At 39.0% G+C, this 12,342-nt stretch overlaps 1 protein-coding gene across 1 annotated transcript; it reads left to right on the top strand.

Moving 5' to 3' along the window:
* The first annotated feature begins 356 nt into the window (after nucleotides 1-356).
* Nucleotides 357-12,140, top strand: cxcl12b (chemokine (C-X-C motif) ligand 12b (stromal cell-derived factor 1)). The gene is made up of 4 exons (XM_034239269.1): nucleotides 357-530; nucleotides 3,115-3,232; nucleotides 7,532-7,615; nucleotides 9,289-12,140. The coding sequence occupies exons 1-4, from the start codon at nucleotides 464-466 to the stop codon at nucleotides 9,326-9,328; spliced, it is 309 nt and encodes a 102-aa protein (XP_034095160.1). The 5' UTR covers nucleotides 357-463; the 3' UTR covers nucleotides 9,329-12,140.
* The last annotated feature ends 202 nt before the right edge of the window (nucleotides 12,141-12,342 follow it).

Genomic DNA, 12,342 nt, shown 5'->3' on the forward strand with positions numbered 1-12,342 from the left:
TGTGTGTGTGTGTGTGTGTGTGTGTGTGTTGTTATTTTGTCTATGAAAGTGGCAGGTGGATAGAAAAAGGTGCAGAAAATGGAAGAGGGGGAAAAAAGGACAAAAACGATCAAATATAAAAAAATAGAACAACTTGAAAATGGAGGCAAAAAAAGAATGAGAACGAAAAAAGAGTAAGGTTTCCACTCAGACTCTCTCCTTGACTCACAGCCAACACATTTACAATCGAGGAAGTCTCTCCCGACTTGCTGCTGCTCCCTCTCTCTCCCCCCCCTCCTCTCATGCTGGGACCCCCCCCCTTCCTCCTGAGAAAGTGGGACTCCCTCTCCCTCCCTCCTCACTCTCCCTCTCACTCTCTCTCTCCCTTGTGAGGATTTAACACAGTGCAGAGCAGAGCTGGCAGTCACTGTTGCTCCTGGATTGTAGCAGAGAGAGCCCCCGCTCAGCCTGTTAGCCCCCCACCATGGACGTCAAGCTGCTGGCTCTGATGGCTCTGCTGGCCGTGGCCACACAAGTACCAGCCTCCAACGGTGAGTCCAGCAGAGACTTTATAACGCTGCGGAAACTTTTAATGGAGCAGAGAAATGTTTGGTTTGAGGGTTTCAACTGATTCTTGATTGAAGAAATGTTGCTGCTTGAGATGTTTGAGTCTGAAAGATGTTTGAATGTTGAGGTTTATATCATTTTTATTATTTTAATCTTGGCTGATAAGAAAAATCTGGATTTAGTCTATTTAAGAAATCTGTGTCTAAATCCAATGAAAATCACAACTTTTTGCATCACATTTACAGCTCATCTGTAGATATTGGTGGTGGCTTTTTGTCAGTTTGTATACACCTGCATTTTACTTTGATGGTTTGATGATGGTTTTTATTTATTGCAGAGGAGAAAGATACCTTTTTAACAAATCTCTTGTTGCTCTTTTGGCTGTTAAACTCAAGCTCTTTGATATCCTGCTTTGATTTAATGTTGATCTCGTGGAATAATAGTTCCCAGAAAGTTGACATTTACTCCAAAATATATACAGGTTGTATCCACAATTGACTTGTATTGAAGAGCAAAAACTATTAGTTACCTTTAACGATAGGTCAATTCACAGAAAACTAATCTGCAAATATGTTGATTGATTGTGTAAGCCATGTCTTCAGGAAAAGTGTAGAAAAGTCACAATTGTTCTACTTTTCAAAGAGTGTTTATCCTAGACACATTTATCATATAACATTTTCTGTGACAGCAAAAAGACAACTTTGGATTTTAGAACAATTAGTTCGGAACTTAATCAGCTCATTAATCAATAATAAAAATAATTGTTTATCGTTAAATAATCTCTTTATTGTTGGTACAGATGTTACACTACAACATGTTGACTTTAATAAGTTGATCGCTGCAGCTCGATGTAACCTTTTGGGATGTATTTAATTGTTCAAATTAGAACTTGATCAGTTTGTAAATGTTCCAGTAATTGTTATATTCAGTATTATTTTACCTAAAGCCACAGGAGGAGTGCAGTCTCCACAGTGACCCCCACATGTTAACCTTGGCTAGAGACACCCCGGGTGTTGTTGAGGCGCCTGGCCTGCGTTATGCTAAGCTTGTTGTTACGGCCCCAGTAAGACCCCTGATTGCATATTAAAGAGTTAGCTCTAAATGTGTGTATTTGTCTTTTCCCCTTTGCTTTCTTTTAATTAGTTTCTAATTAGGGATAAACAATGTGGCATGGTGGCTGTGGATGCTCGCTTCTGGCCGTGGGGCTGCATGCTGCATAATGATCCCTTAGTTTGCATGAGAAAAGACCCTGAATGGGTGTGAGTCATTAGGCTGATATTACTGAAGGACTTAGCCATTTGTGGCAGGGCATTTGGTTAGAAGCTTGCATATCAATAGGAATATGTTGAACCCTAGAACAAAGGTCTGTAAGTTACACGTGATGCACTTAATTGAATTAATATGTGTTAATCTTGGCAGGGATGGTACTAAGAAGGAGATGTTGAAAAATCAACATCTGCTCTGTGACCTTTTGTAACAATTTCTTAACACGATCCGCAGCAAAATGAAGCTTTTAAACCATTTGTAGTCCGTCAAAGGAGGAAAGCACTTTTAAGGATGGAGTCCAATTTTAAAGTTTTACACAGTGTATTTCTCTTCATTTTTTTTCTCGCATTGGAACAATCATTCCTACTTAACTTGGAAATCTCTTTCAAAAAGGCATATTAGTGCAAAACTACTTCCTAATTGCATGTTCTTGGATTTATCAGCGTGCATCTGAGGGTCTCTGGCCCCACACAGACCTCCATAGAGGTCCAAGGGTGATTTGTAATCATTTTAAGAATGTACTTGAAGTGATTTCCTCAGAGGCTGTTGACGGCATCTGAGCCGCAGAGTGCTTTTTCATAAAAGGGACAAATATTGGAGATTGAATGTGGAGGACCCTTCTCCTTCAGAGTGGTCCGTCTGAAAGCTCCAGGAGTGAAAAGCTGAAATGCTGCTGTGTGTGTGTGTGTGTGTGTGTGTGTGGGGTCCGAAAAGGGCTAATCTCTTTTTAATGAACATGTTGTTCAGAGCAATAGAAGGTAAACTCATACGTCCCCATGCTTTGTTAAGGCTTGTTACAGTAGATCAAACATGCTTTTAATTTGTCCGCTGAGGGAAGTGATTCATGTAATCACAAGTGAAATAAAGTAAAAGCTACTGTGTTAGGATTTGGACCTTCATTTTTCTTGAAGCTAATATTTAAATCCTCAGACGAACCTAAACGACCCCTTCTCCACGAACCACTCTGAGCAAAGATTTAGCATTTTACTTTAAGAAGGCTCAAATTATGAATGTGATCAAAACCTTTAGCAGTGTTGTTTTAATATTAAAAGTAGCATCATGCCACATAAACAAATAATACAGCATATGAATGTACGTGCATGTGTGTGAATGTCTGTGGATTATATACAAAATCTATACAACTTTATAACGAAATAAAGTAAATCATAGTGACTTATTTGACTTTACTTTTTAAAACTGCTAATATGTGTATTCAGTGTATTTGTAGGTGTGTGTGTCCTTTATCACTTCTTTTACCAGCAGGAATGTTCATTTGTAATGTTTCTTGTTGTGTGTTTGCAGCGAAGCCCATCAGTCTGGTGGAGCGGTGCTGGTGTCGGTCGACCCTCAACACGGTTCCTCAGCGCTCCATCAAAGAGCTCAAGTTCCTCCACACCCCCAACTGCCCCTTCCAAGTCATGTAAGTGAACGAGAGCCAACGATTGTGGTGATTCACTTGAGGAAAAGTGTTTTCGGATTGTTTAAAGGTTTGCTTTATCACTCCTTCAGCCATAGACATATTTGTAATCTTAATTAAATATCAACTAAAGCATTTTTACATATATGATATGTTTAAGTTTATTAAAGTGTTGGGCCTATACAAATTGATTAATACATTATTGTGATGAAAATAACATCCAATACCAATCTAATTAAAACAAATAACAATAATGAAAAAACGTTACACTCAATCTTTATGCACCTGCATTGTAAAAAAAGAAGATTTAAGGGAAGCAGGTTTCAATAATCAAGTAACAGTTTTACTTCAAAATGTGCTTAAATTAGTGAGCCATATATATATATCATATATCGGTGAAACACCATTGCAGTGCATTTTATTGATTTTTTTCCGTTGTTATTCTGAGCCTCTAAATATATAGTACATACATTGCTGTGCTTACCATAAATGTGTTACATCAAAAGCACCGAAAAAATCAGCTATGGTTTATTTCAAATAGATTATTATTGACAATCCCACCTTTGAAGGTCTGTCTCGTCTGATCCTTGATACAGACCCAGTGCTTCAGAATCATTATTTTTGATGGAGCTTTTTATTTTTTAGCTCCGTAACATTTTACCATTATTTGGTATGTTTAAAAAAAAAAAAAGTAATACTACACTACTTGACCCAAACAGTGTTGACAGATTGAGAGTGGATGTGAGAGTGGATGGTGTTAATATCCCGCTATTCTCTCCCTAATGAGTCGCCTGAGTTCAAAACAACACCATCCTCTCACAAAGAGGAAAGCGGTGACTGCCGGAGGGGGCCTTATATGTTTAGCAAAGGAAGCAATAAATAAGGGTCAAAGTGATTACCTTTGTATTTCTGCTGACCCTCTGTGTCCCTTTTCCACTTTTTATATTCATTTCCCGCCTCAAACTGCCCAGCAACATTAAGCATAATGTCACCAGTCTGGAACACATGAACCAAAAACCCTCATTCATTTGTTTGCTATAGAAAGCAGGACAGCAGAAGCCTCGAAGCCAAAAGGCTAAAAGGCTGTGGGACTTCTGCCAGAAAGGGAGGGGGGTTATGACTGTTAGAAGGGGTGAGGGGATGGCAAAAGGTCAGAGAGGACACACGGCGCTCCAACACAAACTCACCCTCACCTTCCTTTTAGAAAAGAGTCATTGAGCCGGCAGAGTTGCTCCGATATCTCTTTTGAGGCAGATGAAAGAAAGCTGGCAACACGATACCCTCTGCCCCCCCCGCCGCCCTGTGTCACACCATGCACCCTCATCCTCCCACCCTCCCTGTCCCAGCATGCTGTTGGTTTTAACTTGCTGTGAAGTAATTACTACCTGCTGCTTGGGGAACTCCGGCCCTCAAATTCCAGCCAAGTCAATTAAGGTTTATGCTCTCGGTTGGTCATCCAGACAAGCAGACAGATAAACAGGATGGAGGACATCAAAACAGCACCAGCTCCTGAGCGGATGATCTAATCATATAAAAGAGGAGGGGGGAGAAGGGGGACATCCCTGGAGGAAAAGCAAACACAGATCCAGTTACTGAGCTGTTTGGCCTCCCGGCTCACATTTTCAAAGCTTTGGATTGATGGTCCTAAACTGCTCTCTTAAGTGTAGAGGCCATTTGCTCATTTGCTAAATGGGGTGAGGAATAAGGGAGGTGGCATATTAAAAGGGTTGGGGGTTCAAATTGAATCAGAAAGCAGTGAAAAGGCAGCAGAGAGGAATGTGTTGAATGTAGTGTGATGGAGAGATGGTGGGAGGAGAGAGTGGAGCAGACACCTCTGCAGCCGTTGACTCTCAAACACGATCTATTGCCACCGGGGTGTGAGATCCACATGTTTGGAGGGGGTTGAGACCCCGCTGCCTGTCACTCCGATCGCCCCCAAAACAGAACAAATCCTCTCCTAAATATTTGGCTCACCTCTCCTTCAACACGTCAGTCATCACTCAAAGGAACACACACTCCCTGTTCCTCAAGTCCGTCCTGATTCTGCCTCATGCTGCAAATTAGATCCTGACAAACAAGCAACATCTCACTTTAATATCCAATTTTTGGAAGAACTAACTATGGTTTTACTGTTTAATAGAGGTAAAAATTAGATTAGTCCGTTTTTAAGCTGCATTTTAGTTTTATACTTTCTTGTAACAAGCTGTCAAAAAGCAGTTCCTCTTTCTAGATTTTTTTTTAAACAAAAATGCTTGACAAATCAGACTTTTTACATTTCTATTTCATTATACCAAAGAGTGATCGAGAAAGTAAAAAACAACATTTCCTTTAAGTACTTTGTATTTCTTGGACTGCTTTTTGACCAGGAAACTCTAATTAAAATTAAGATATGCAGCGTATCAAAGAATCTTGCACAAAAACAATTGTATAATATAATTCTCACAACATTTAATTCTATAATACAAATAAAATAGCTCCTCAATATTCCCATGACAGAGATTCTCAAAAAATGTCTCATTAAATAAATTGTTTCCTTTTAATTTAACATATCTGTTGAGAGATTCAGTCTTTTTTCAGCATCCTAACATAATTGTAGGTAAAACAATGTCTGAAACAATATGTGTCCCGTAATCATTATAATATTAAAGCCAGAATAGCTCATGTCTTACACCAGCCTGACAAATGTTCCATTAAACTGTGGTTTGAGAGGTTGGGTGTGTGGTGCAGAGGCAGCTTCACACCGTCCACACACAGTGAGCCTCGCCTCCAGCTGTCCATGAGTGGAAACTGAGAGCGGGGATTTTTCACTGCAGACCGGAGAGTGACGGCCTGTTTTGTGCAGTAATCCTCCACTGTTCAACTTGGATGTGTTGTAGGACGTGCTGAGGTCTTTAGAGCTTAGCTGAGGTGTTTGTGAGCTCAGCTTTCAGAAACCACATCAGGTATTAATTATCCTGACATATTAGGCTCGTTTATACACCAAGGTGCTGTGATTTATTCAGGAGATGGACCGTAAAGAGAGCAGATGTTTTAATTGTATGTTATTATAGGAGCAAACTGAAGGAATCTGGGTTCCTTTTTTTGATTTAAAAAAAATGCTGACATCTGTGAACATTAAGGTGACTGTTTGTCAATACTCTCGTTTTAACTGGCATTTTTTGTAGGATGTCTGCATTTTTTTTAAATAAAGTTGAGCTTTTAATGAAGTGGGATTTCATGAAAGATAAATAATTATTGTCATTTATTACCTACGAAAAATCTGTAATCTTCAGAGCATTATTTCTTCAACTTCAACAGCATCACCTCACAAACTCAGCTTACAGTATTACCATTTATAACGATTTAAGGAAAAACTAATGTTAGTTACAGCCGTTTAGTTTAACAGACCATAACAGTGGTTTGTGTGTTTAGGTTGGCTAACTGCAAATTGCCTATATTGTACATTTCTTCCTACCATTATGTTATGTAGAGGTTTACAATGACCGGAACTTTCCAATGTTGGAAGATGCCATTCATTTTTTAATAATTTCACCACTTGATGCATCACCTTGCAGAGATTAGAAATGTGAGACAAAGATTAAATTAAAAACCACCTAATTGTCAAAATTTGTGTCAGCATTCCCACATTCTTATGCTATTACAACAATGTCAAAACTCAAAGTTCAAATCTTAAAACTCAGACATGTAACACACACATTTTGAGATATAGTGTTACTTATACTCTCAGAGCCTAGGATATCATTATCTTAATATAGACACCATAGAAAAAGGATGCCTAAATTCAGAACATTTATTTGTAGTAATACAGTAAACCAGTGATAGTAAACTGCTCATAGCAAAATCAGCATGCTTTCAATTATACCAATATTCTCAAATATGAATCAATGTGGGCTATAACTTAAATTTTGACTTATAGGGGACTACATTTTAAAATATGAAAATAGTCAACCGTCATTTCAAATATAAAGTCTATTAGACATTATTTACACATTTGATCGAAGCTACTGAGCTAAACATGCAAAACCACCTGTGTGGTCCTAGGAAGTACAACCCAAGAAGCTAGACACAATTAACGTACTTGAAAGAGCGTTCAATGGATGAGACTACTGGGAGGTCTTATTACACTTATTACAAAGCTAATACAATAGATACAATCTCTGTCCTGTACACCATCACTGGATGTTCTGCTACAAAGGAAGCCCCCGGGTGAAAATATTCTCCAGTAAATGTCCTTTAACCAGATGTATTACATGTGAGTTTGTGGCGTCTAATCCCTCAAATTCGACTTGTTTCCTCCCACAGTGCCAAGCTGAAGAACAACAGGGAAGTTTGCATCAACCCGGAGACCAAGTGGCTGCAGCAGTACTTAAAGAACGCCATTAACAAGTAAGAAAAGAAAAAGCTCTCTCTCTTCCATCGTACAGGAACAAGCATCAGTGACAGAGACAGAAATGAAATACTGCTCTCTTCTCTGCTGAGCGCAGAGGAAGAAACAATCCATTGTTATAAATGGTAATTTCTCAGTTTCCCGCCGACAATTACTCTGTGAAATCAATGACATGGTTGATGCAAGCAGCAGAGTTATTATCTGTGAGCCTTAAGAGAGATAAGTGACTAATCTGCCACTGGTATTTCTGCTTTTTGGCTGACTTTCTTTCTCATAAGCTTGTTTCTGTGACTTCAGAGGAGTGCACACGAGTCAAATGTTCACCATTGTACCCTCTCGGCTTCCTCACAGCTCACATAAAATCATGTGTTCGTCCACTTTTTCCACAAAACTATCATCACTATTGGCACATTAGACGCAGAGTTGTCCTGGTAGGGGTGCAGCGTTATGCGTAAAACTATTCATAGTAAGCAGCAGCTCATTCAGTTTTTAATGAGCTATGCGGTTAAAATGTGTGCATTCCTCATAAAAAAAAATCCCAACATGTCTGGTGGTGGTTAACGACAGGCTGCATGTCTGCTTCTTAAAGCACCATAAACACTTTAAGCACAACATAAAAACAAACAATAAAGTAATTTCTGAGCATTAAAAACATGTTTACTTACTACTATTAATGAAAACAGAAGCCCTTAAATAATGGCTTATTGAAGAATGCTTGTGGCATATACTACTGTGTTTAGATCGTAATTGTTAAGCAAAAAGCGTGTTGGATAAATAGGCCTTGTTTAAGCTTGCGGCATGAGGAGCTTATTCAATGAGGTGTTTCATACAGCTAACATGTCAAAAGGGAACATACAGAGTTCATCGGTGTGTGTGTGTGTGTGTGTGTGTGTGTGTGTGTGTGTGTGTGTGTGTGTGTGTGTGTGTGTGTGTGTGTGTGTGTGTGTGTGTGTGTGTGTGTGTGTGTGTGTGTGTGTGTGTGTGTGTGTGTGTGTGTGTGTGTGTGTGTGTGTGTGTGTGTGTGTGTGTGTGTGTGTGTGTGGTGTGTGTGTGTGTGTGTGTGTGTGTGTGTGTGTGTGTGTGTGTGTGTGTGTGTGTGTGTGTGTGTGTGTGTGTGTGTGTGTGTGTGTGGTATTGCAGTCTCCTGTCTGCTCTTCGTCAGCATCGCCCTTTTTCATGTTCGGTTACAGTTACATATTCTGTAAATCATACGGTATGCTGTGATGTTCACCTTTCAAAACTGTTGGCCGACACCTGAGGCCCCGATCATGTCAATAAAACATATTTTCATCTCCTAGCAATTATATTGATATAAACCGCAACATTTTGTCAAGTGCTGGAGGTGCTACATTTATGTAGTTCACACAAGTAGGTACGGAGTTGTTTGAGGGGAAATAACGACTGTAAGAATTCGTAGTCTGAAAGAAGGGATTGTTAATGAAGTAACATTCCTCAAACTCTCAGTGCATGAAATATCTATATGTTATCTCCATCTCGCCTCAAGATTAAAAAGGTTTAATTTCATATCATATACACAACTATGGTGTAGTTATGTAATGAATGAAAATCGGAAAAGGTTCCTCAACAATGCTTTATCTGTTCAAAACATTTAGAAACAACAACCTTTTTCTCTCTTCAGGCTAATACAAATGTTTTCTGTGTCTCTCTCCAGGGTGAAGAAATCTAGAAGACGCAATGGCAAGAAAAACTAAACACAAGGGAAGACGCGCAGGTCGTCAGGCCTGCCCCCGCCCCCCCCCGGGTGGAACCTGTATACCTCCCTCACTGCTATGGATGTATCCAAACACGCTGTATGTACCCGTCCACCTCTCTGGACCGCTTGCAAAACCAGCCCTTCACCCCCAGACTGTGCCCCCCAGCACCGTCACCGAGCCCCCCCCACACCCACGCCAGTGTCACCTACACTCTCCATGTTAGCACCAAGTGCCATTATACCTCCAGTGACGGGATAGAGAGCACGCGCGTGCGTTTGAATGTGCAACATATTACCTAACTGATTGTGTCTGCATTTAGTATTTTCTTACTTCGCACAATGTGAAACAATGAGCTTTTTGCCTCAAAACACTTTGTTCTTAATGCCACCTTTGTCACGTCAGAACAAAACATTCACATCAGTATTCCAGAAGGAATTACAATTGGGATTTTGTTTACTGGTTATGTCTTATTAATTATACACCTCTCCGTGTATACCACTTTTCAAAAGGACTAAATGCTATTTCAATGGACTATTCCCGACTGAAATGTAAAAGTTTCCTCTGAGAAGAAGTGAAAGTGGCATTACTCCATGGCTAGAAGGTCATGGGGCAGTAACAGACGCTTGCCAATAGTGTTAAGCCTTCACTCTTATTGACCAATCAGGGCAGGCCATGCAGGCCAACAGAGTCTTTAAAGTCTTCCAGCTTCCTCCACCATGGAAGCTCACACACGCTCCCTAAAAACAAGCACTGATCTTGTGGTGCTATATATTCCATATGACGGGGGCCGGAGCCATAGATATAATTATATTTCACTGTTTGTTTTATGCAAGATTTATGATGGGATGTTGTGACCTCTATGTCTTTTTTACCATCACAACGTGCTGTCGTTGGAGTCTGACGAAGCAAATGAAATGGAAAGCTGATGTTGTGCTCAGGCCATACTCTACTGTTAAAGACTATACAACTAATACTTATGAATGCAGCTTTTTAGTTCTTGAACATATCATTTAACAGAGACCAAATATTTAAAGACAGTAAAACGTGCAACATGAAGAAACCTGTGAACCTCAAAAAGCATGGCCATCTATTTCTTTTTATTATTAGAAAGATTTTCATAATTGTTTTTACACCTTATCAAATGGACTTTAGTTAGATGTATAAATGACAACGAGCATACCACAGCAGTATTTCCATACCAACACCCGTCCTTGGTAGGAAATGGGAAGCTTATAAATGGTCGGCCGAATGATAAATATCAGAAAGGGAAAGTTCACGTTGGCAAAATAAAGTGTTTGATCATGTTTTATATATATATATATATGTATTTGAGCCACTTTATTATCAGATGTCTCTTTTAAATGTAATTGTTTTATTTTTATATTGTGTATAATCTTACTAAATGCTATTTGAATGCAATGTACAGTAGGCACTAGCTACTTAATGAAGGCTAGTCCAATGCAAGAACCAGTGTTAAACATCTTTTTTAAGGTTTTAGGCAATAATTCACAAAGGTATATCAATGTTACTACACAGTAAGAGAGACTAAAATACCATTTCTAATATTTTTTACAATGTGGATAAAAATGATTAGCAAAGAAATCACATATCGTCCTCCTGGTTTGTTGTTCTCCGTCTCCTTATCAACCAATCTGCTATGTAACAGCTGAATAAAGTTCAACTGAGAGCGATTGAAAACAAAAAGCCACTGTCATTGTGTTACACGAGTCAGGAAGTCAATCAGCCCACCGGTCGACCCCCTGAACACTTGATTTGATTTTTATAGATTTACTGAGGTTGATGAATGATGTGACATTAGGGCCACTGAGCCAAAACAGAACATATCATTTCAGTTGAAATTCAAGCGACCGACATGTGCTTCCAATCTGGACACTCCCCGCTCCCCATGGGCTTTCTTTTCCCTTTCTGCTGCCATACCGAACATTTCCCCCCTCTTAAACTGTTATGTAAGCCCTGTTGGTTTTGGTCATTTCTCTGTTCTTTGTTTTGTTTTGTTCTTTCGGGTCTATTTGCTGTGAGTGCCTGATCACAGGTGATACTCATACCAATTTGCAGCTAATGGTGCAATAATAAATGTAGTTCAATTACCATTATTGTAATAGGAGGTAATGGACATTTTATATTATTATACTCATTTGTTTAAACACATTGCCGTATAAAATAACACTGTTCCAGTTTCAAAATGCACTGATATGCAATGATAAACTTCTAATTTGATTCATTGTGCAATTTCTGGACAAAACACCACTCATTACCAAATTACTTTATAAACTTCAATCTTTTTTAATCTAATATGCAATTATTATCTCTATAACAGGAGAAGGATATTGCATTACAGTACATGTGGAAACACTTTATTAACCACACTGTTAGAACTTATTTGTAACATTAGTGATATTAATAAGACTATAAGTGCTTTCATGTTTAGTATTGTGGCCCCACATATTCAATGTGATTATGAGTAAGACCAATACATCTTCATCACTGTGCAAAAAGAGCTTTTCAATAAGTTTGTGTGTGTATTATTTGAACCAAAATACACAATCAGGTTCACCTTTACTTAACTATGGTGCATTAATTATCAAAGTGGGTGCATGTGTTCCACTTTGGACCCCGAGAGAATGTGAAATATTTCTTTTGAGGCAGCTTTTTCTGTCATATGTTCTTTATATTCGTGAGATTTATTGGAGTATTATTCTCTGTATTGTCACTGTTTGTAAACTGAGAGGCAGTATTTTAGCTATGATACTCAAGCCCTTTTTCAATAAAGTCATATGAAGTCAAATCAGTTACATGTCTGCGTTTTCATTCATTCAAACCAACATTATGGGGCAGAGAAGTCTTCAAACAAATTCACAGAATAATATCCTGGACTGACCCTCGCTAAACATTTTTACGGCTGGCCTTTTGTTCTAGCCATTGCCATTTCCATCACAACATTTGGCACAGATAATCACAATCTCTCTATGCCGACGACCTCTTATTATTCC

The sequence above is a fragment of the Gymnodraco acuticeps genome, unplaced genomic scaffold (genome assembly GCF_902827175.1).
Source record: "Gymnodraco acuticeps unplaced genomic scaffold, fGymAcu1.1, whole genome shotgun sequence".
Lineage (NCBI taxonomy): Eukaryota > Metazoa > Chordata > Actinopteri > Perciformes > Bathydraconidae > Gymnodraco > Gymnodraco acuticeps.

Bases quoted from the DNA above. Each gene is read 5' to 3' on its own strand.
- cxcl12b (XM_034239269.1), top strand. From the start codon at position 464: ATGGACGTCAAGCTGCTGGCTCTGATGGCTCTGCTGGCCGTGGCCACA. The intron at 531-3,114 runs GTGAGTCCAGCA...GTGTGTTTGCAG, and splicing joins ACAAGTACCAGCCTCCAACG to CGAAGCCCATCAGTCTGGTG. The intron at 7,616-9,288 runs GTAAGAAAAGAA...GTCTCTCTCCAG, and splicing joins TTAAAGAACGCCATTAACAA to GGTGAAGAAATCTAGAAGAC.